At 40.0% G+C, this 23,766-nt stretch overlaps 2 protein-coding genes across 11 annotated transcripts in view; one reads left to right on the top strand and one right to left on the bottom strand.

Moving 5' to 3' along the window:
• Nucleotides 1-19,629, bottom strand: part of ralgapa1 (Ral GTPase activating protein catalytic subunit alpha 1) — a 54,896-nt gene extending 35,267 nt beyond the window's left edge. For 3 of the 8 annotated variants that reach the window (XM_058091002.2, XM_058091000.2, XM_078796203.1), the window contains exons 1-22: nucleotides 19,168-19,619; nucleotides 15,889-15,999; nucleotides 15,703-15,752; nucleotides 14,902-14,959; nucleotides 14,754-14,797; nucleotides 13,863-14,040; nucleotides 13,536-13,651; nucleotides 13,089-13,227; nucleotides 12,818-13,026; nucleotides 12,069-12,392; nucleotides 11,808-11,978; nucleotides 11,400-11,471; nucleotides 11,124-11,272; nucleotides 10,196-10,319; nucleotides 9,857-10,003; nucleotides 9,686-9,776; nucleotides 9,195-9,359; nucleotides 8,010-8,159; nucleotides 6,856-7,059; nucleotides 2,194-2,318; nucleotides 1,567-1,801; nucleotides 341-520 (exon numbers count right to left, since the gene is read on the bottom strand). In XM_058091002.2, coding sequence (XP_057946985.2) covers nucleotides 341-520; nucleotides 1,567-1,801; nucleotides 2,194-2,318; nucleotides 6,856-7,059; nucleotides 8,010-8,159; nucleotides 9,195-9,359; nucleotides 9,686-9,776; nucleotides 9,857-10,003; nucleotides 10,196-10,319; nucleotides 11,124-11,272; nucleotides 11,400-11,471; nucleotides 11,808-11,978; nucleotides 12,069-12,392; nucleotides 12,818-13,026; nucleotides 13,089-13,227; nucleotides 13,536-13,651; nucleotides 13,863-14,040; nucleotides 14,754-14,797; nucleotides 14,902-14,959; nucleotides 15,703-15,752; nucleotides 15,889-15,999; nucleotides 19,168-19,273 — 3,148 coding nt within the window. In that variant the 5' untranslated portion in view covers nucleotides 19,274-19,619. Of the gene's footprint in view, nucleotides 1-340; nucleotides 521-1,566; nucleotides 1,802-2,193; nucleotides 2,319-5,289; nucleotides 7,060-8,009; nucleotides 8,160-9,194; nucleotides 9,360-9,685; nucleotides 9,777-9,856; nucleotides 10,004-10,195; nucleotides 10,320-11,123; nucleotides 11,273-11,399; nucleotides 11,472-11,807; nucleotides 11,979-12,068; nucleotides 12,393-12,817; nucleotides 13,027-13,088; nucleotides 13,228-13,535; nucleotides 13,652-13,862; nucleotides 14,041-14,753; nucleotides 14,798-14,901; nucleotides 14,960-15,702; nucleotides 15,753-15,888; nucleotides 16,000-19,167 lie in introns of all 8 variants that reach the window. The other 5 variants (XM_058090994.2, XM_058090995.2, XM_058090996.2 and 2 more) reach the window with 5 other exon arrangements.
• A 226-nt stretch (nucleotides 19,630-19,855) lies between these two features.
• On the top strand, nucleotides 19,856-23,375 carry brms1la (BRMS1 like transcriptional repressor a). Of its 3 annotated transcripts, none has more exons than XM_078796208.1 (9): nucleotides 19,856-19,956; nucleotides 20,482-20,636; nucleotides 20,718-20,808; nucleotides 20,879-21,006; nucleotides 21,080-21,159; nucleotides 21,460-21,556; nucleotides 21,831-21,920; nucleotides 21,992-22,056; nucleotides 22,609-23,375. In XM_078796208.1, the coding sequence occupies exons 2-9, from the start codon at nucleotides 20,498-20,500 to the stop codon at nucleotides 22,705-22,707; spliced, it is 789 nt and encodes a 262-aa protein (XP_078652334.1). In that variant the 5' UTR covers nucleotides 19,856-19,956; nucleotides 20,482-20,497; the 3' UTR covers nucleotides 22,708-23,375. The 3 variants fall into 3 exon arrangements, with proteins under 3 accessions (XP_078652334.1, XP_057946996.2, XP_078652333.1); XM_058091013.2 differs by having other exon boundaries at nucleotides 19,869-20,028; XM_078796207.1 differs by lacking the exon at nucleotides 19,856-19,956 and adding an exon at nucleotides 20,118-20,304.
• Nucleotides 23,376-23,766: the final 391 nt, after the last annotated feature.

The following is a 23,766-nucleotide window of genomic DNA, read 5'->3' as shown; positions in this document are numbered from 1 at the left end:
ATAAGGACCAAAACCTGAAACAAAAGACCTAATTCTCATATTTGATTGAGTTAAAACAAACTTTTGTGTTGTTGCTCGGCTAGTTGGGCTCGTTTGGTCAGTTGTAAACATTATCATCCAGAGCCTGGGCTACTGTACATCAAACCATTGAGAACATCAATAACCTTTACCTTACGAAAGGGCAATGACAATACAACTGAATGGTTTTCTATGTTTACGTCTTAATAGTAGTTAAAATATTTTTACACTTGTACAACAGTACTACTTGTGAGAACAAGTAGTGTTAAAAGTTAAAATGAAAAATGACTTTAGGGGCTCAGACATAACATAATATACAAACCAGTGACAGTGACTGTGTGGCTAAGGCTGCTGGTCTCAGAGTCAATATGAAGAGTCGTCAAACTTGCTACTTCATGTTCGTCACTGGCAACGACACCTCCAAGGCTGTCCTGATCCAACGAGCTCCCTCGACCGCCTCCTCCAGATCCACCTCCGCTAGGTTCCAAATTGAATGCAAAACCTATGCGATTAAAAATGGGTCATGCATCAATATTGGCCTTTTCTGGCAACATATGAAAGACATCTTATGAAAGCCAGGAGCAGAAAATTGGTTACTTTTTTTCCTAAGTGTAGTTGCATTTCAATATTAAAATGAAAATAACAGCAAAAATATAGTGGAAACTGCTTCCTGTGTCAAATTTTCAAGATTAAAAATGTACCTGGCAGGGAGCACATCCACAATTCAAAACATCCATCCATCTATGAAGCCCAAAACATATTTTACAAACAGGCCAAAACCAGAAGCCAAAAGATTTGGCTGTAGTCAAAGCTATGAATATATTGCAGATAGAGCGGCCTCCAACAACCAAGTTGTATATGGCTTGGCGCTAATGGTTAGCATGTGATTTATGCTCAAGCTAAAATATGGAATCAAACATGAGCCTGTCAGTCCGATCTGAATGATTCATTGTAAACATTCATCATTGAATGGGAGGATCCTTGACCATCACATGAGAATGAAGGCTGGACGTCACGAGGGAAGGCTGCATACTTTTTTTGTGATGACAATGATATTGGAATGTGAGCGATGACGTCCTGCTCCACACAGCAAAAAGCCTAAATAAATGTCTTGTCGCTCCCAAATCAACATTTAAGAAGTAAAAACAAATCACAAACGAGCCAACATGCAACACAGACTTAGTGGAAACAGAGAAAGTGACTCATTAGACAAGTAATAATTAACAACAACTAAAAACAACGATTAATATAAAGTTGGTTGTTCATCTGGCTGTAGGATATATTATTTTACTCTTCATTTTTTTCTCAAAGAGGTTGAGGACGAGATAACGCAAATATACCATCAAAGCTTCTCCTATTTGGTGATGTGCAGCAGGAATGCTGGTGGAAAACAAGCAAGATGCCTGGATTAGCCTGATGCTGTGTTTAATGTGACTGTCTGGAACGTGAACGCCGAGAGCAATGCTTGTAGTACTATGGATATGAATACTATGGAGTGCAACAGTAGGGTATCCTCCCATTTGAAAATTCACACATGCTTTTACTTACTGTCAAACTTGCAGGTGGGATATTGAAAGGCATTGAAGGAGTCAGACTGGCTGTCAGAGCTGACGACGTCTGAGCCGCTGGCACTAGCTGGAGAAGTCCACTCTGATGGAACCCCAGGATCATCAACTGGCCTGTGGTCGTCTGAGGGTCGCGAACCAGGACTCTGGCCAGATTCCAGTAGCTCTGGCAGGTCCTGTGGAACTTCAAGACTGCCTGGACTGCTGCCACGGCGTTCCTGTAGAATACAGTGAGAGTAGGATTTCGAGTGTGTAGATTGACAAGGGCAGTGCATATTATACAGTATATCAACATTTTCATATAAATATGGAATATTATAGCTGGTAGCTAATCTCCATCTTTATCATGGGTATGTTACATTTGTGCTACAGGATCACAACTTGTTGATGTTATTCACGTTTTAACATATTTCTAACATGCTAATGTGTGCAGATATTATTGCACTTGTTAAATGTACACAGCATACCCCTACATAGTTATATGTACTACATATACACACACAGACACAAGTAGTAAAGGTGTGTGTCTGATAAAGTGGGATATGAGATACTAAATCTAATGAAAACACAAATGTGTGAGATAAAATGCGAGTACACCGTGTATACTGACCACTGTTCCTTTAGCCCTCAGTCTTTCCTGGATAAACTCATCCATGAGATCAGAGAAATTAGGGTTGCTGCTTCCTACATCAGTGGAGACTGGACGGGCTTTCTGGACCACCTCCTCTTTGTTGGCTACACACATACACACAGAAATTAAACATGCATGGAAGCACGATTACCTGGCACACATAGCATTAAGTTAACACTAGCACTGTATACATTAACAATAATAATATTGCATTTAATATTGTGATGTGGAGGATTTCAATTACCACCTTCAATTAAGTGTCACAATATCTACAAGGTAAGCCAGGGTGTGCCTAAATTACATAAGCAGCCCTGATGTGTATGTACTGTAAGACCCGGGGTAAGTAAATGACCAACTGTTAAAAAATGTTTTTAAAAAGCCACAACACAGCAGGCAAACCCACCAGAGAAAGTGATGCAGGCGTTAATTTCACACCACCATGCACAAAGAGCAAGATCACATTGATGCGTTCAAAAAGGCAGCATATCAAAGGTTTGTGTAAGTTTGTTATCATGGGTTATGTTGTCCTGCCACCCGGAATAGGATAAGCAGCATAAAAAATGGATGAATGGGTTATATAAATGTTGGTTGATAAGTACATAATTTATGAAAGCATAGAGCATTCATATAAAAATTAGGGCTGCCAAATGGTTATCATAAAAAAAAATTATTTAGACCATATATATTAAAGACACTTTCGTGATTATTGTTCCGAGGAGGACTAGAGATGTGGTGTGAGTTGGAAATGCACTGCTGTTGTGTTTAGGTCAGAATAAAGTTATAATAGAGCACCAGAGTCTGTGTGACTGTGTGGTGACACTACACTACGCTTCCGTCTGCCATCATTGCAGAGATGCTTGACATGATGCATGTGCATTAATTATGCTAAAAATTGTAATCAATTAAATAAATAAGTTACCGCCGTCAACCCGCTATATTTGACAGCCCAAATAAAAATACATGCGCCTCTATTATCACCAACATATGTCTCAATACACAAAGTCAAAGAATTCTTCATACATGTTTTTTACTCCAGAAGGCTGACAAACTAACAAGGCTTGTAGATGATGCCAGTCTGACAGTAGATCACAAGTGTATTCCTGCCAAAACATTCAAGAAAAATAAATGAAATCAGCCACCGCACAACCTTTATGTTCTGTTCCAGGTTTGGTGCATTGACGAAATTAACTATAATATCACTATTTTATTCTCAATACAAAAAAGTATATTTAGAGTATATCGTCTAACTTCAAGCACACCTATCACAATAACAAATATTAGAGGAAAAACAGTACCGGCCCCTCATCCCAAGCACTACAACCAACTACCAACCAACCAGTCTCACTGCTAGACAATGCAGTGAAATCATAAACAAAAATCTTTCCAATGTGCTCCTTCAGTGATGCTGATGTTATCACAGAACAATCTTAACAGTGACTTTTAAAATAATATTTTAACGGCTAATTTCATCAGATATGAATACTGGACCTCTGAACAAATGAACTAAAAGAAAGTTAAAAGAAAGCGAAAGCAGGAGCAATTAGTGTCTACTTGTTTATAAAAAATCTAAATTCACACTGGAGGCATTTAGATGGTTTACTATACCATCAAGCCAAACCACATCCAAACCACCCCAGTTATTTGGGAATATACAGCATATGGACAAATGTGTTGGTATACCCAACATATGAAGTTGGTCCATTTGTGTACTGTATATGCACACCCCATATCTGTATTGTAATATGCTAATAGTTATGTCAATTCATTTTAATGTTAGCAGAGGAGTGAGTCATGCAAACATTTGGTGTAAGGGTGTCCAAACTTTTACAGAGGAGAGGTGCATACTGCATTTTTTTTAACTTTAAAGTAAGGCTACTTTAAATATTTTTTGCAGTTTAATTCTATTTCTACAATGTGCCTAGAGCCAATTGGGGGAAAAAAAACAAAAAAACAGGCACTTTGGACACGGGGTTCAAATGGTTGGTTGCCTTTTAAAGACACAGAACCACCAAAAGTTACAGAATTAACAAGCTCAAAAGGCCAGCTCACAAAAAAAATGCAAAAGTGAAGCGAAAAGTAGAACGTTGAATTAAAAAGTTAAAAATGGAATTCACTGAGTTATCATGCACAAGGCAATCAAACAAATGGATAAATGCCTGGAGAGAACTGTTTGCGGTAAATTTAACAGACATATCAGACGAAACTGTGAAAATGTGCACTTCAAAACATTTCAGATTATGTGAATTCTGCTGTCCACTTTCACAGCAGATCATCTTGTACTTATGCACTAGTTTTACTATAATTTGAATACAAACGGGATTCTACAAATGACTCAATGAACATATTGGACTGTGCAAGGAAAAGCAACATATATAAGTTGTCTGTATTCTATATCCAGTACCTGCCAGCAGTTTGGACAAACTTGATGAGAAAGTGTATGTAAGTGTATGTAAGTGTATGTGTACCACCATTGCCTTACACAAATACGCATGCTGCTTTCTAGTGGTTTACGAGGGAACTACAGCAAAAATATATTCACCTAATCCTTATTTGACTTTTTCAAACTTTTTCTAGACACAGGTAACCGCTGTATGAAATATTAAAATCTTATTTGCTTCTTTTCAAATTCTGTGGACTCTTGTTTCCATCTGTGGAGCTGAGGCAGTCCGGGGAGGGTGTACAACGAGGCAACATGCAATTTTACTGCGAGCAAGGGTGGGGTGGAAGGAAGAGGGAAGAAAGGAGGACATCAAATTCCCACAACCTTTAGAAGGAAGACAGCAAGAGGAGGAGTAGAGGGCCTCTCGGGTATGGGAACAGGTGGGAAGTTATGGGAGGAGGAGGAGGGGTCTTCAATAGGTGGCAGGTTGGAGAAGGGGTTCACGTTCAAGAGGAAATACTTTCAGTCCAGCAGCAAGGTGATGAGTTTCAGCCCAAAAAATGTCATTCCATAACAAACCGGTTAAACAGCCAAAAAAGGAAAAGATGGTTGTTGATGTTTGTGTTTTATGAATATTTGTCTTTTCCACAGATGTCGGGACTGTTGTTGTGCCCTTTGTCCGTTGTGATCCTCACCTGACGTGGTTGACTTCCGCCCAAAGTAGCCCAGGACATGGGAGTAGAGGTCTCTTAGTGATGCATCACCCATTGCAGCCCGCCCTTGCCGCTGTGGTGAAGATCCTTGGGATGACCCTTGACCTCGGGGCCGGGGCTTGGAGGACAAAGCATGAACCACAGTTTTGTATACCCCACCAAGAAGAGCCCCCTGGTGATGTCGAGAGGTGGAACTGCCAGGCTCTTGTGAACGAGAGCGGAAAGCCCGAGCGCGTAAGGCAGACCGTCCCAATCGGCCTCGTACCCCTGATGATGAACTTGCGCCGCTTGCCTCCAAGTGTGCCTCGTGCACCAAATTGGGTCCCATGCAGGTTCCTGATGATTTCTCCCCAGTCCCAGTCTTGTATTCCAGGCCTCCAACAGCTGCTGCCCCACTGACATCCACTGCCCCCAGTCTCTCATGCCCTCCTACTTTGTGGCTTGCACCAGCCACCGAGGCAAACTTACCTGCACTGCCTGTTCCCAGCTTCCCGCTTGCTCCTGCCCCAGCTCCTGCCCTGTCACCCGCCGAGTGGCTATGAGTGTGGAAGTGACTGAGTCGGCGCAGCCTGGCTTTCCAGTGGGCTTCTTTATTCTCAAGTGGGTTGTGGAACTGCACTGACTCTGTGGAAGGTCTGAAACTAACGTGGACACCCCCAGAGTGGTGCCTCTTGGCATTACTACGGGTCATCTTGGGCTTGGTGGGGTCTGAGGTTTGGGGAATTTGAGATGCTTCAGTGCCGGATTCTACTGTATTAGAGTCAAGTCTGTTTAAACTGGGTCTTTCGTTTGTGGCAGAGCTTTTATCGTCCTTGTTATCTCCTCCAATTTCCCTCAAATCATGAGCTTTTCCTTCCCATTCTGCTTCCCTTTTGTCCTTCTCATCGATGTGTCCTTCTAAGCTCCCTTTCGCACTGAGTGATGGCCACTGACATTGCATTTCAAGACACTCGTAGATGCTCCGCTGTGATGTTTCAATCTCCTCTGTAGAATCAACACTACTGTGTCTCACCGTGTTACTTACCTGTTGGATTTCCTTACAAATTTGTCTGTCCACAACCTTTTGCGCCTCTTGTATGAATTCGGTTTCTCTGGTATTTGTATCCGTTTTCATCGGTACAGAAGTTTCAACATCGTTTTCTAATGCAAGACTTGCCGCCACTGTAACCGCTTCGTTTTTCTCAGCTGCTTTGTGAGTGAGATAATCTCTAATAGAGGAGAATAAGTCATCCTCATCTTGCACAGCTCTGCCTTCATTCTCCTCCACATCGGTCTTTTCACAAAATGTGAAAGCAGAATCCCAGTCGCTTACCCAATCAGAACCTAAACCTTGGTTTTGAGAACCAACGTTGTCATTTTCACTCACATAATTTTGTCCCTCTGAGGTTGAGGAAACAACGCCATTGGGGTGGGAAAAAGGGGTAGGAAAGGAGGAGTGGTGTGGACGCGGGTGTGATTGAGCTGCGTGGCTACTGGTTGCAAGTAAAGTAGTAGCAGTGAGGTGACAGGAATTTGGAATGCAACTCGAATCCCCAGGTGGGTCTTCACCTTTGACCCGTTCGGCGATGAAAGGCTCCATGATGTCAGATGCACTGCTGCTCCTTGCAAGTGATGAAGGGACTGCATTATCAAGCTCACAAGCCGCTGCCTGGAACACTTCAGAGCAAGAGATCGGAGGGGTCTCATCGCTCTGGGACGAGTGGCGCATCCGAGATGGGCGGGATGTCAACGTGATTGGTGGGTCCTCCAGGTCTGGTAAAAGGGCAGATGATGACATAGTAGTTATTGGTGGTATGTTTATGGAATGGAAATAAACACCTACAACATAATTCCAAAAGAGAAACAAAACAAAAAAAGGCATAAAACAAACCAAAAAGTAGACATGTTTGATATTACAGTCGATGCCGCATAGTCATGATTCATGGCTATGTACTTTTTTTTAACAAAAATCTGCAAAATTATTTTATTATATATATATATATATATATATATATATATATATTTGTTCTGAAAATGGGCCGTCAAACAGACATTTTTATGAGCGGATCAAATACTCATTTGCTGGTGATCCTGGAACATTACCGGCAAAAAGTGCAGAGCTACTGTAATGTGTGTGGTACTACTTTTTAAAACATTAACAGTGTCTTTCGGGTCATTTGTGTATCACAAGTTTAATAAGCATCTAAAATGCTTTAAAATACTGATAATAATCAATAATACTAATAATATACAGTAGATACAAACATGTATTGTTCGCCATTCTAGACATTGAACTGTTGTTTAATGTACTGCATGTCAGACAGGAAGGGTATGTATACATTTGCAAATTCAAGAAGGTGCGCACACACACACACACACATGCAGTATGAACCACTTAACAGGGGAAAATAATAATAATCATCATCACCATTTCATTCATGTAAGCAGGCATGCAAGTGAAAGAACCAAACAAAGAGGAAAACACTGAGATTGTAATAAATACGGAATGAATGACATCACCTTCTAATTGCCTTCTACCATCTCACAAACAGATTGTTTTTTTAAAGTGTGTTAATTCTCAATGGATCATGAGTAAAGAGTGTGTTGCTTCGGTAATGCCGACAGACAAACTGATAGACACCAGTGACACGTGTGAATGAGTGAAGTCTCCAGGCATACAGCAGGCAGAAGGCAGGCAGACAGCAAGTGCAAAGACAGTGTACCTGCTAGCTGGTCAGCAAGGGGGGGTAGTAAAGGGTGGTGGTGGTGGTGGAGGAGGACAGGAAGAGGTGGAGCCAGAGCAGGAGCACTCTTAGCACTCCGGATAAAGGCTGAGGAGAGGAGAGAGTCCCCTGTAGAACAGCTACGCAGAGCTGAAGAAGTAGGAAGAACAAGCAGAAGAAAGAGAAGAAGTGGGAGAGGATAAGGAAAACAGGAAAAGAAATAAGGTGTGTGGTGGTGCAATGAGGTGAGATGAAGAGTAGAGGTGAGATTGGAAAGGTAAAGTAATAATTAGCAAGGGTGGGAGGGGGGACGCCGAATAAAGTGGGTCAGTTGTATATAAAAAAAAGGAAAAAAAAATGAGAGTGAAAGTGACATCATGTGAAAGGGAATGAGAGGGAGGAGTGAAAATGGGCTTTGCTCTGGAGCAAAATGGTGAGAGGCGGGAGCAGTTAGTATATCCTCTGAAAATCATTCTAACTTGTTTCACATGCCGTAACACCTGCAGATGTCAGCAAAACAAGGTTTCTTTATAACAGAAAAACACAAGACCGCTTTTATCCACCCATGATTTACATTTTCCATTTTAAAAAAACCCTCTAATCCCAAAGATAAGAAAATGAATCAACACAAATCAGTCCTGTAGCCATTACCACGGTGATAAAACCTAAGCAACAATATCAGGAGATTATCTTCCGTCATTATTTAATATATGCACAATTTATTACATTTTAATTCGCAAAAAAACAACTGAATTTCTACAGTGTAACCAAGTTATATAAGTATTCCTCTCAATCCTGCGTTATAAAAAGGTAGAGTGTACACAATAATGTTGTGACCACTTCCTACACACCAATAGCCACAAAACAGTCAAAAGACAGCTTCAGCGAGGCAGTCCATTTGACTGTATAAAAAACAAGAAAAGGAAAAAAAAACTTTTACAACTTGAGCTCCCTGATACTGTAAATACTGTAGAATTAATTATCAATTATCACAACTCTCCTGATATGTTTGTACTGTAAATATCATTTAGTCTTTTGCCGTCAGCTTCATGTAAGAAAGTATGAATGACTTAGAGAGAGTGCGCTTTGTTGGAGCTTAACAAATACACAGAATGAAGTATGTGCTATCACAATGACCATTGCCAAAGTTGAGAATGAAGAGAACAACAGTCCAAAGATACTGACCTACAGTTTTTTGTCGGACAATGCTCCTGGCCTTTTCGATGCCTGGTGACCCAGCTGTTGTGGCACTGCGTTGTCTCATGGCTGCTGCCTGACCTGGTTGGTCTCGGCTCCAACCTTTAGAGAAGGAACGATCCACTATCTGCCGTTGGCCTTCTGAACCTATACCTGAAGTATTGTGAGAATATTGTTTTCAATCAATCGTCATTGATACTTGAACATGACGTCTAAATATTTTGTCTAAATTTGAAATTTTACATTCCCCACTGTGCTGAAAGTCACGAATAAATAAAAAGTAGTCTATACACCGCGATAAAGTATATTCCCACTATTCGTGAGCGTTATATTTCATACACTCCATGCGAACAGCGAACAAATGCAAATGATGGATTCAAATATATAACATGCCTATTTTTGATCATTTAATTTTTTTAATACAGTTTTGCACATTATAAGTATACGGTATTGTGTTTGCCAAACGTGCAGTTACTGACCTTTGCCTTTGTGTTTCTTCTGCTTTTGCTCACTGAGCTTGTCCAGGGGGAGCTCGTTCAAATCAACACTGTACAGGTTCCTGGCCAACACCTAAGACGTGATACACAGTAGTGCAGAGTCCAGTTTGAGAACAATGATCAAAATGGAAGAAATAGAGTGTCTTCTTCAACCTTTGTGAGTGTCTCCATGGTGAGGGACCATTCAGTTACCAGCTCCTCCCAACAAGTAAGAGAAGACAGGACGGAAAGGAGGTCATCCCATAGCTCTCTGCTGATGTAGACGTTTAAGTTCCCCTTGATCCAGGCTACAATCAATGTCTGTATAGAAAGAGTATACATATTTAATTATTGTAAAGGTAACATTCTTAGGAAAGACTATTGCTACCTCTAAATAAATGTGTTAGAATTTAATCTGTTAAAACAAATTACGCAGGACATAAAATTACATTAAAATAACATTTCATGTTAAACAACAACAATCACATTCACACTGCTAATCCTTTTCAATACCTGAAAGATTGGTCCCGCCAGCCTTTCTGACAGTGTGTTCCTTTTCTTGCCATGGGGCATAATAGATGGAGGTCTTTTCATCACTGACTCCGTCACCCTCAGCAGAACAAGTAAGATCTGCTCCCTATGACCAAAATAAAGTCCATAAACATTTGGAACTGAAAATGCAAGTACCGCCAGAATTTCTTGTGTATAAGCCACTACTTTTTTCCCCCGTTGTGCAGTGATAATTTGCGGACACGTTATGGTCTCGAGACATCTTGTAGCTTCAAAGTAATAATTTTGCTCTGCGTGCGCGCACCCTCATCATGGAGAATGCATGGAGAGATGTACTGCATGTATTGTTAAAGAGTGATCGATCTGGTGGCTTTTTCTTGGGTCTGCCGGTGGATCTTGGCAGTGGTGTCAGGAGGTCTACTGTCGATGGCGGATTTCGTGGAGCTGGACTGCTGTGTGGTATAAAGGACTGCACAGGCTCGGGGGGCTGATTTGCTTTAGGGTGAGAGAAGCTCTGGGACAACGCACGGCAGAGAGACTGGTGAGGTGTGTGGCAAGGGAATTGTGGGTTTGTTCAGTTCCGACACTGAAGACAACGGCTGTAGTGGTTTTAGTGTGGAAGGAGGAGATTAAAGATGGTGATGACAGCGACGTTTCTGGTGAGCTACGATTGAACCAACCAATTACATGCCATATTCAGGGGGAAAAGTTACAAAAAAATCTCTGAGCAACATCTTCCTATGTACTTAATTACCCCATGTTACAACGTGAACACCTGCGGCTTATAGACAGTTTCGGCCTATAGATGTACAATTTTGCGGCTTATATGCAGCTGCGCTCAATCGTCTGGAAATTATGGTAGGTACATTTTATTTTCAACTGATATATGTGCTATTAGTGTAGACCTAATGTGTCCTGCTTTTGCTGTTACCATGTTTTCTGGTCCATAGTCTCATGCATGACAAGGCTGCGGTAGATGTTCAAGACTCGCTTGCACATGTCGACATGCTCCTCTAAAAGGAACTTGATGTCGTTGGCTGGCTCCAGTAAGAAAACGTTGGAAGAGTGGGTAATAAATACCTACAGAGAGGGGAAACACGCAACAATGGCATTAAGTGAATCTACCACTTCCTCTTTTAGACCAGTTTAAGTACACACTTAAGTACAATTTAAGAACTTTATGATTCATTTCCAAAGAACATCTTACCTGCAGTGTAGTTTGAACTCCAGCATGAACACTGTACTCCAGCAACTCACTATCAATCATCTTATTCATTCCCTTAGGAGACAAAAACACCAATGTTAAGTTTACAGATTATAAAAGGTATTTAGTAGTATAAAATCACTACTATCATGTGGACTTGTTTTTGCTTTGTCAATTGGGATTTTGTTGTTACCTCAATATGACATAGGTGTACACAAACTCAGAAGGTTCTACACAGTAAACAAGTCACTCTTAAACTGATTCATATGATCCAGGTGTTTTCAGCTAATGTGCTAAAAGATACAGTGCATTGTTCAGTGGATGACAGGCTTAAATGGGGCTGCTCATCTTATGGCCATATAAGGTATGTAAAACAGATGAAATGGTGAATGAGTTCATGAGATTTGTCACCTCATCATCTTTGTCTGAACCTGTGTCCATACAACTGGCTGTTGCTATAGGATACGAGCCCTCTTCTGGCTCCTTCATAAACACCGGCTTGTCCTCCATAGAGATCCACTCTTGGTAGACACGGACCACTTTACGCATGGCTGCAGCTTCACACATGGGAAGGAGAAATGCCTGCAGGGGTTAGGGAGACAGAAATCTGATCTCTGAAACATTTTTGTCTACATAGTAAATTGATGATTTGAATTGGAATTGCTCTTTCACCTGTCTGAAGATCTCAGTGATAAAGTTGATGCTGGTCCTGGAGCTGGTTAGGACTCTCCGCACCACCTCCATGTCCGTGAGCTGTTCTTCATCCATGGAGCATAGCGAGGAAGAGCTAGGCTCCCGCTCTGTCAATGTAGATGTGTTGGAGTGGCACTGTTCAGATTCACCCACAGGGCCAGTACCACCACCGATACCTAGGCCACCTCCTCCTGGCCCAGATGAGCCCCCACTCCCTTCCAGGTGGTTGTCAGACCGCAAACCAGCCGCGCTGCCATCGTCTGAGCTGCCGGCAGAGCGAGCAGCGAGCCCAGCTGCTGCTCTCTGTGGACGAAAGGTTGGTTTATAGAGCAACATGTATACAAAGAAAAGACTTAAGGGTGCATTTACACTAGGTCAGTTCTATTGTATTTTGATTCACCATCCCAAAAAGATGTTGCTTAAACAAAGCATCAGCTGGCCAACTTTCTGCAATCAAATGGCTGGATGTGGATGTCAATAACATCAATAAATGCATTCCAATATACTTGCTTTCATTACATAGTTCACCAACAAAAAAAGTCCAAATTACTGAAAAATTACTGAAAAGTGTGAATGAATCATAATCACTAATAGTCACGGAGATGAGGTAGGATTAAATAAACTCTGCTTTTATCCTACTCCTTTTCAGATACATTGATTTGCGCAAATGTAACCATGTGATGCTCCTTAATGCAACATGTACATGTACGGCACATAATGTGTGTTACCTGTATGTTCTTGGGGACATTCTCGCCCTCTGTGCCTGGAATCTGTGTCTGTGTGTTGGGTCGTGGCTCAAGCCAAAATGAAACCAGCCAGCGAATGAAGATGACTCGGGCCTGAAGGAAACTCTCCTTGGTGCAGTAGAGCACTTCGCCAGCATCATGCTCCCTGCGCACCACGCCGTAATATGGCTTGGGACGCATCGGGGGAACTTCTGAAACGGGGAAAAATATGGGTTCACACCCTGAACAGATTACACTCCTTAAATGTACTGACCTAGTATGGGACTGTATAGGCTGGTTTCCATTGCAAAATTCGGGAAGATGTGAGGAAGGTAAAACTTCCTGAAGTGACCAAAGAGGAAGCTGAAGCCACGTTCATGATTCTCTTTACAGCGCCACTCCAGTGACTTGGCCTGGTAGGAAGACACAAGGACAAAATAAGCTTGCTTTGTCCACACACAAAAATAGGACCAAGTGGAGAACAGCTCCTTTGTTTATAGGGGAGCTTGTGACGCAGTGAGAGTGAGAGCATTATAGAGGAAATGTGTGAACAAAGAGTCAGTTAGGGATGTAAAATATATTAAAAGGTTAGTAATCATAGATAGAGTTTTAGTCTTTAGGTGAAAAATTTATTTTCTCACATTATTAACAGATATGGCCTCAGAAAACGGATGTGTTAATATGCCATGTTAGTTGTGTTAGTAATAAATAATGATAATACCTGGTTTACCATGTATTTCAAAAGGGCTTCAAGGAAGTAAGCAGTGAGGTCCTCCTGGTTCTTGTCACCTGACTGGGGAGGAACCAAAGGAGTGATTTCTTCTGGGGTCACCTGAGCTGCAAGGTGGAAAAAAATATATGCATTATTACCAAACTGAGGGACGAACGCAGCTTACGATTACACCTACAGGTATAAAATAAATATATATGTTTGGGTAATCCCATGTCAATTCGAGTTTGTTCATAATATCTAATTTCATAAATAGCAGTGATTAAGAACCACCTCATTATACAATTAATTGTACTATAACAGCTGTCGTCTACTCACTTTCTGTTAAACTCAGTGGTGGGTTGATCAGAGTGTCCAAAGTGCGGGGAGTGCCGTGGCAGAGTGGAGCCGGGAAGCCAGGAATTAAACAGGCGAACATGCAGAGTTGCTCTCGCTGTGCATTACTCTGTAACGCCTGCATCCACAGCAGGAACAAGCGCACACCTTCACGGCGGATCTACAGTGCATGAGACAGTGTAGAATAAATTAAATTATTTGTGCAGAAAAACACTCTTGTGAGCAAAATCTCAAGACTGGGGGAACATTTCAAGTATTTACATTTTACACTTGTGAATTGTAACCAGATTGTAAGTAGAGCATCACAATACAAAGAGATGTTCTTAAACTTCTGATCAGTTGATGAGGAGCTTGTGTGAGCTTAAATCCAGGTTTTCAACACACAAGTGTCCATATTTAGTATGATCTCAATTGTTATCCAGCTTTCATCCTCCTGGACATGGAATTCACCAGTACTGCACCAGTTGTTACTGGAATCTTCATCCACTCATCCATGACGGGTGGATTTTAAGACACCTTGTGCATCTCCCGCTCCTGGAAATCATGTTTCCCTTCAATGAACCGCAGCTCACTTGGCCTCAGACCATAATAATAACATCACGCTTTACTGAAGGCAAGACATAATTATCTTAGTACTCCCTTGTATTGCCAGCTTTTTAGACCATAACAACTATAGGTTGAGTAATTTGCAATATCTATACTAGATGTATATTCACTACTTTCATAGTAGTATAGAGTATATACTGTAACATTAAGTGTTATATTGTCCCTTAAAAATATATACACTGTAATTAAAATTGTGACTGAAATGTGAGTCAAATGTGAGACTTTTAAAAAAGGAAATAATCCTGATTGGGATGAAAGAAGAAATACCTTTAAGGAGTTCCCGGTATGCAACAGCTTCTTCAAAATCAGTCCTACAAGTGATTAGATGAAATATAATGTGTAAAAATGCATTTCAGAATTTTAGGGCAAATCTGTATTGCAGAGTGAAGGTTGGATATAGAATTGTGCTTGTTACCAATGCTGTGGAACTGCCATCGACTCTGGATTCTCTCTGGTAGAAGCTGTAGAATTTTCTGAAGTAAAAAAAAAAAGAAAAAAAAGATTAAGATTAAAAAACAAGACGTTTCATAAGCTGATTTAATAAATACTCTCATGAAATCTATTTTATAACCTTCACCGCCAAACATCTAAAAAAAATTCTAAAAACAAAACATGGAGAAATAAGCATAAAGTGTAATTCAATATACTGTGATATACCCTAAAATTTTAATGATGGCAAACAATATATGGGTACATTTAAAAAGGTACATAGGCGAGAGGGGAGTCATTTCAGCTATGGTATATTTAGCAAATCCTCCACTTCATTTGTAACCCTGTTCTGAAGAGGAGTACAGAGGCAATGGCGGTCAGCAACACACACACACCAAATCTCTCTCTATCTTATCCTTGCTACCCCAACACCCTGCTTATAGTGCTGCTAAATGTCAGTAGTTAGGTGATGCTGAACAGGAGCAGATACAAGAGTTACTGATCACAGAACCACACCCACTTCTTCGTGTGTTGAGTCAGAGTTCCATTTCATATTGCAGCCATGCAGCCTTAGTATTGAGTTTTGGGGGTTTCCGGTAAACCCCAGTTAGTTAATGGTGGTTACAGCTATATCACTTATGTAGCAAATGCATGGCAAAAAATGTGTTCCACATATGGAGACTCAATGGCTCCAATTAACACTGAAAAAAAGTCTAAATATTGGCAGATGTAATGAGTAGTTTTATTTTCACGACACATATTAGAAAATGAACGCATGTGCAATTACCTCAAAAATGAAAAGGATGGAGTCCAACTCCTCCCTCTGTGACTTGTGACCTGAAACACATTGACAAATACATAAAAAGTACATTTGTGATTGATTTATGAATCCATTTTTAGCTATTTTATGAACTGACCAATGTCATTCCATGTAAGATTATAAACAGAAGCTACGAGAGTTGGTAACGCTCACCTTTTTGTTTGAGGCTGACCTCAATGGTGATGAAGTTCTCAAAGAAAACATAGTAAATATGGGAGTAGTTGAAGTCAAAGAACTGCTTCAGCTCTGATGACTCAGCATTTTCTGGAAAATATGCAGGAAAATGAAGCAGATTTTTAATTACCACATTCAAATCAAGAATTGTCAGCAGATTCTTTCCTCTTTTCCATCACAAATCCGATTCATCAGTTTAACATGCAACAAAAGACAAAAGAGGATGCATCATAAATTATGTACACCCATGATCACTCTTGACTTTTATTGAATGCAGCAAACAGCAGTAAGATGAAGTTTATTTTAATGCATGCTGTGTGTTTTGTGTTTGTGACTAAATGCCTGACGTACCTTAGTGAGTTATTAAGCTAAACTACATCCGACTAAAAAAAAAAAATAAAAACAACAACCAAATGATTAAAAATGTTTCTGTTACATTTGACAACAACACAAATCTATGTGATCGATTCTGGTAATATTTTGAAATTGACAATTAAAGCAGCTGTAGGCACATTAAATGGAAATATAGTGCAACATTTTGAGGGACATATAGCAGATTTGAGTTGTCAAAAATTGATCAGCAACGTTATTAAAAATTGTACTATGTTTTGTACTAATGTTAACACTGCAAGATCCAGACCTGTTAAAAGTATCGATACAAGTTTCTTAAGTCAAAATACTGAACTCTGTGGTATAACATTGCCCATGTTTAGTAATAAGCAAATCTTGGGCCAATGTTGTTTCACCATTAACCAATGGGATATTTGACTCAATAGACACATTGCATCAGAAGGATTTCAAACAAACTAATATAGGTATAACTTAACAGCTTTGGATTTCAAAATATGACAACTCCTCAGCAAAATCAATGTTTAATACAAGGCCAAATAGGTGGCCAGTGAAATGTGTTTCAACAACACGGAATACTGACAAAGACCATAGATAAACACTCTAATGGGGTATACTGCGAATTGACTTTAGTGTGTTAGTGAGGTGTGTTGAGTATAAAAGGGGCATGCCTGTTCAACAAAGGCTTTTTAAATTGCCTGCATCACCGTGGTAACTTAGACTAAACTCATAACCAGGTCCGGACTTTCATCTTAAAATCGGTTATGAAAGCGCCACCGCTTCACTGTTTAATTTGGAGATGGCGCCACCATTTATTGAGAACTCGGTGGACCTTGGAGAAAGAATAATTCAAGCGGCACTATGACGAGAGCAGCTTTTTCAAGATCGCACTCATCCACTAAAATTCCCTGATCATGAAATTATGCAATCCATTAGCGAGATTTTCACCTGAGATAGATATGCTCATTTTGTAATTAATGCAATATTAAATATTAATTTGGACAATGTTAGCATATGTATACGTAACGTCTGTCCTCCACGCTGGAGCAGCAAGCACTTTTAGTACACTTTTAGCACATTTAGTAGACACCACAAAGTAATTCATCAGTCGACCTAGTACTTATTTGTCATAGATATTGAGGACAATTGATATGGCGATAAATAAATGGATCAGTGTTTTCTGTACAGGGCAATGTAAGTCACTTGGACAGAGAGGGTAGAATTGTGTGTTCATCACGGTAATAAAAAAAAAAGAAAATTTCTAGCCTTGCTTTCAATAAAACACACATTCTATTGTTAAAGTGAGTAAAATATAAAACCAATATAAACATCATTAAAAATTTAAAAGACAGTTGCTCTCCCTAACTATTGGTGGCGAAAGTGTTGCATTTTGGCAACGATACTCCTTTTGAACTTCATATTAATGACATGCTCATCTTGTGTAAAATACACTAGCTTGGATGACTTCGTTTTTGCGTGGAAGTAGAATAATATGACATCAAATACCCCCTTTGATGTGGATGGACACTGAGCACAAAGCCAAGAACTGTACTAGACAATGTTGAAAACAAACATTGTGGTACCGTTTCATTCTATTTGGGTAATTTACATTTTGTTGAGCTGCATCATGAGCACTATTGGCATTGTTGAGCCACTTTCGCGGTACACGCCCTTAATGTGGAGGATATACGTGCCACATGTAATTGTCCATGTGCAAATTTTTTTGCAGGCATGATGTGACGCTATGATTGTTATATTTTGAAGAGTGTTGTGTTCAGCAGTAAGCATTGAGATGACAAGGGTGTGTTTTTGTGGATGTTATGTGGGCTTGCATTCCCCATAGAGCAAGGAGGCACACCCCTTCGTCCACACATACACACACAGTAGCACTTAACAATGGAAAGGGGAAGTGGGGCTACTGTACATGAACTGAGAGGAAATACTAGAGGTTGTTTTCATCAGTAAGTGGGTGTGTTCTGTGTGTGTGGGGGAAACATTGTGACATTTACTTTCGGAGTAATAACCCAAACGAACATTTCACCTTTATGATATTTATATCACAATAATACAATCATGTACAATTAAAGAGTTAAATAAAGGTTTCTGAGGCTGCACGCACAACTAGGAAATTTAAGACGGCAGTGGCTGATGGGTCCAAATGCTCTAAACACAGAAATAATCCAAAACCAAATAACACACAAGCACCAAGTAGAAAATGCATACAAGGGGAAAATTATACAATCGCATAAATACTGCAGGATCAAAAACAAATGTGAAAGAAAAATGCTGCAAAGGTGAAGAACCCACCAAACCCCCCAAATAACAGCAATAAACAGCATGAGAGAAATGTTGCAAATTCACAAAACAAAGTGCATGTTCACCAGGTTTGTCCCTCTTTAAAGACATGAGCAGAATGGCCAGAAAAAAAGTTAGTTTGGGAATTTTCTGAATTTTTTTTTTGTCTTTTCTTCATCCTGCAACACTTATGTCATTGCTGCAATTTTGATTTGCATCATTTCATCCCATTGCATGTGTAAGCGTGTCTTCTTCTATGTTGAGATGACTCTCAAATATATCAATTGGAAAACCATTACTGTGCAGTGTTCATCAAACAGTGTAAAGAAGGGTTGAAAGTTATTCCAAAATGTATTGAACAACCTTGGCTTGACATAAAATGGATATTACATTATGAGGGTCGAATGGCAGAATTATGTAAACACGCCAAAATGTTGCTTAGTTTGATGACTGGAGGTTACAACATCTGATCAAAGATGTTTGATTAAATAACTTCTGCATGTTTATGAGCTATTCGGCTCTTCTTTTTTGTTTTATTCGAAGTTGTTGGTTTGCTGTGACAAGACTGTCACGCAGTAATGAACGCTAGCATCTCAACAAGGATCTTTAACTTACCTATGACTATTCTCAGATGTTTCAGCCTGGTCAACACGTCCTTCTTTGGGTCCAACACTTTCTGTGTTGATTTTCTAACGTCTCCATGAGGCTTTTTGGAAAACATTCCTGAGGCTGGGGACTTGAGAAATAAATGTTAGCCAGCAAGAAAGTGCTAGCTGTAAAAGGTAGCAATTTAGACAGCTTCGGCTAGCGTTTATCGTCAAACAATAACCAAAACGTCGTGTCTGCTGCCACACACTGCCTTGAGTTAGCAGCCATTCACGATCATGCAAAGTAATAGACAAGTGCGTCCAAAAGGACAGTGTTTATTTACAGTACGCCTCATCGTTAGTGGACCGCGGCGAGTATAGCATCCATCCATTGCATCTCCTTCCCTCAACAGTCCGCAACCTGAGGGCTGAAATAGCTTCCAAGCTAGCCTCACTGCTCACTTAAAAACATCATGGCGGAGAGGGGAGGGGAAACAAATAATGTATAACATATTACTTTTAAGAGCAACACAGTTGATAGCAGGTGCAATTTTATTATAGAGATTTATGTGTATTATAAAACAACGTTACTAATTTTCAGTTTATGTCAGATGCAAAAAATGTTATTTTAACAGGCGCTAAACTACAACGCCTTACGAGAGCTCTGTGTTGGTGTTGAATTCTGGGTAACGTAGTCTATGGATACCAACTTCTAGCCGTTGGTTTAGATTGAAAACTACATTTCCCTACACACTTGAAGGCCCCGAGAGATTTGTTTTTAGCGTTTCTTTGCTGTAGAGCGGCATTGTAGAGTAGGGTAAATAAGTTTTTGGTATAATTCTGAGAAAATTGGTTTGTCTGAAACAAACATCCGTCAGTTTATACATATGTGAGTCCTAATTTGATTTTAAGATGTACGTCAAAATATTTTAGCGACAAGTGGTTATTTTGCTATCGAGCTAACGTGCTAAAGTGTTAAATAATATTGTCGTGACGTTGTCGTGTTTAGCTTTTCTTCTTTATTATTGGATCAACAGCTAGATCTCGCAGAAAAAAGCCATACTTGTAATATTACAACATCAAAAGTCACATTGCTTTTTACAATATCTATAAAACGTTTAAGGATTTTTATGAGGTACACTAAAATCACACATCTAAATTTCAAGTAAGTTGACAAATCGATGCAACATGTAAGTTAAACAAAACTGCAATATCAATATGTAGCAGTTGTAACCAAATCAGTTAAACTATGACATGATATGAGAATTATTGCGGCTTTTCCAACTGAATAGAATATGCATGTGAAACAGGCTAAGTTTGTATTTGATTAAACTCTTGACAGACGGGAATTTGCTGCCATGCCGGTGCACCGGGATCGGGAGAAGAAGGAAAACACAGCAGAGGAGATGGAGGTGGAGGAGCAGGAGCAGGAAGGCTCAAGCTCAGAGGAGGAAGAGTCAGACACCTCCTCTGTCTCAGAGGATGGAGACAGCTCGGGTGAGAACAGCAGGAAAATAACAGAGCCATGTTGTCAGTTATTACAATTAATCCAAGCAAGTGTGTTTTTCTTCCTTCCAGAAATGGATGAGGAGGATTGTGAGCGGAGAAGGATGGAGTGTTTGGATGAAATGTCAACTCTAGAGAAACAGTTCACTGATCTTAAAGACCAGTAAGCCCACCATGTTTAAGGCTGATCTACTGGAAAATACGATTGTAAAAATAAACATTTATTTGTTTAGGTTGTATCGGGAACGTCTCACTCAGGTTAACAGCAAGCTGGCAGAGGTAGAGGCCGGCCGTGCAGCAGAATATTTGGATCCTCTAGCCGTGTTGTTGGAGAACATGCAGGTCCGCACCAAGGTGGCAGGTAATGTTTACACTCTTCCTATACCCTGAAACGCACCGTCTCTGTACTTAGTCTATCTCTTTTTGTTTTTCAGGCATCTACAAGGAGCTGTGTTTGGAGTCTGTGAAGAATAAGTACGAGTGTGAGATCCAGGCAGCGTGCCAGCACTGGGAGGTTAGGATAGGAAGACGTACATGCACTTTTAACAAGCTTTCCATTTCTCTTCAGCTCTTCCATTTAAATAAAAACTCTCAGGGAGCTGAATATTATTACATTATTGATATCTATTAGGAAGTGGAATTTCATCTACAATCTGAACAATAAGTATTTCCACTGCCATTTTTCATGGTATCACCAATATCATGGCAGAAGGTAGAGAAACAGTCTCTCGCAAAGAAAATATAACCTAATAGAATGCTAATTACTGGTCATTGAATAGGCATCACAGTGGAATGCATGTATTTCTGTGTGCAGAGTGAAAAGCTGCTGCTGTTTGACACAGTTCAAAGTGAACTGGAGGAGAAGATCAGAAGACTAGAGGAAGACAGACACAGCATCGATATAACATCAGGTAACATGCAGGGTAGGGATGGCAAATCATATTCATAGCTTTTTTTCTACCAGTAATGATACTGGTATGCGGGTGATGACGTGCTAAACAGAGCAACAAGCTCAGTATTCCCGAGTTTCACCTACAGATTGTAAATATTATATTACATTTTGCTTTTTGCATGTAATGCAGCTCCACCTAAATAGTAGCGCTGATTACTGCTGCACGCACTTTCTGGTAATAAAGTCCCTGGAACAGATTACTCCAGGACTCAACGTTTTTTTATGTCCATCAGAGCTGTGGAATGACGAGCTAACAGGGAGGAAGAAGAGAAGAGATGCTTTAAGTCCTGATAAGAAGAGGAGACGACCTTCAGTGGTGTCTGATATCCTTTATGTGTTGTTATGGACATGAATGTTGACATTTGTGACCCCCATTGTCCTTAACCCTGCATACGCCCTTATATAGTCTACATGCTTCCTGACTTGGACATCCTGGAGGACTGGACAGCAATCAGAAAGGTGGGTGCATGTCTTTTTCTTGTTTTTATTAGCAGGTTCAAGGCCTAATGGTGCCATCAAATAAGACGAAAAGTGGCTCTAGGATGTAATATATAAATAGCAACACAACACAAGCCAGTTTGTGTTTAATTCACAAATAATATTATTTTAAAAAAATCAGCATTAAGTGCTGACTTGAAACAGTTCATGGTAGGCATCTCTGAAAACACAGTTCCACAACGTGGCTGTTCCTGGGATGTAGGAAGGGAAATGACACTAGTTTCTTGTTGTTATTCCGCCACTGAATTAGGTAAGAAAGCATATCAATTGTAGATCTGTCGCATGGAATCCATACTGACTATCACAAAGAAGCTGCCGTTTGTCAAGATGTTTTCATATATGGTCACAAACGAGATGTTCCACACAGCAGAGATAGGCCTGTAGTTTGCAGGATCTTGTTTGTTTCCTTGTTTTGATACAGAGATCACAGAAGTCTGAATGACTGACTTCATATTAACAGAATCAAGTGTCTTTAAGCTTTATTCTAACAACTACACATGTGTGTGTCTCCAGGCCGTTGCCACTCTGGGTCCCCACAGGGCGAAGGTGGATTCCGACAGCACCAGCTTCCCATTCAGAGCGGACAGAAACCGACCTATTCTCAACTGCTGAGACAACACCACAGCCATGATGTGATCTTCAACCACACACCTTTATGTACTCTCTCTCACGCACACACACGCACACACACGCACACACACAAATAAAACATCAGCTAATGCACATGTGAGAACCATGTTACCGCTGGTAAGCTGGAACACACAAGTTGCAGACTGACTTGCTTTAAAGAACAAACAGGGCCAAAACTGGACAAAAGAGAATGACAAGCAAATGAATGCTTTCAAGACAGCAACAGGATTTTCAATGAGCATATTATTCCTAATCATCATATTACTCCTGATCATGTTTAGAATATGCCTATTGAGATCTTGAATAGGTCCATTAGGATTTAAACAGCATGCACACTGTGACTCACTATGCTCAGGTCAGTTCAGCAGCTTTTTGTTGCCTGCCCCCCAACCCCCTTATTATTATTTTTTAATGACTAGAAGTCAAATGAAATTACATATTTAACAATTTGGCTGAGTATTTTGCTCAGCAGTGAGTCTTAGTGAATATTTATATATGTAATGCAAGGGTGTCCAAAGGGCGGCCTGTCGCTGTTTTACATTGGCCCTCGGCACATTCTAAACATACAATACAAACTAAAGAAAACTAAAAAAAAAAAAAGTAATTTCACAAAATAATAGTCATAATATCAAGAGGAAAAAAATGCATGAGAAGAAAAGTTGAGAAGTGAAATATTTGTGTAAAATAAATACAGCAAAATTAGATAAACAAGCAAAAACGTGTAACGTAAGGACAAGTACTTAATAATATGCTTTGTCGCCGAAAACACAAAGCTGAAATGCAGGCTGTTTTTTTCTTTAAATATAAAAAAAACGACTCAGCATTTGGTGTTTTTGGAGTAAGCATCCAGTGGAAGAATTCTTGACTCAAAGAAATCAAACCACATAATGCATCAGGTCCAAAATTCTTAATTCTTTGACCTTCTGCTGTGTTTACATTTTAAGTCTCCATTTTCCTTCTGTTATGTTTTGAAAGTACAGTATTTGAAATCACTCCATTTGACCTCATCCCTGAAATTTGATAGTCAGTTCAAACAAAGTG

This window comes from Doryrhamphus excisus, linkage group LG14, assembly GCF_037039965.1.
Source record: "Doryrhamphus excisus strain RoL-2023G ecotype Guam linkage group LG14, RoL_Dexc_Guam_v1.1, whole genome shotgun sequence".
Taxonomy (NCBI): domain Eukaryota; kingdom Metazoa; phylum Chordata; class Actinopteri; order Syngnathiformes; family Syngnathidae; genus Doryrhamphus; species Doryrhamphus excisus.
Note: the sequence above shows the minus strand (reverse complement) of the source record. Positions and strands in the feature narration are given on the sequence as shown.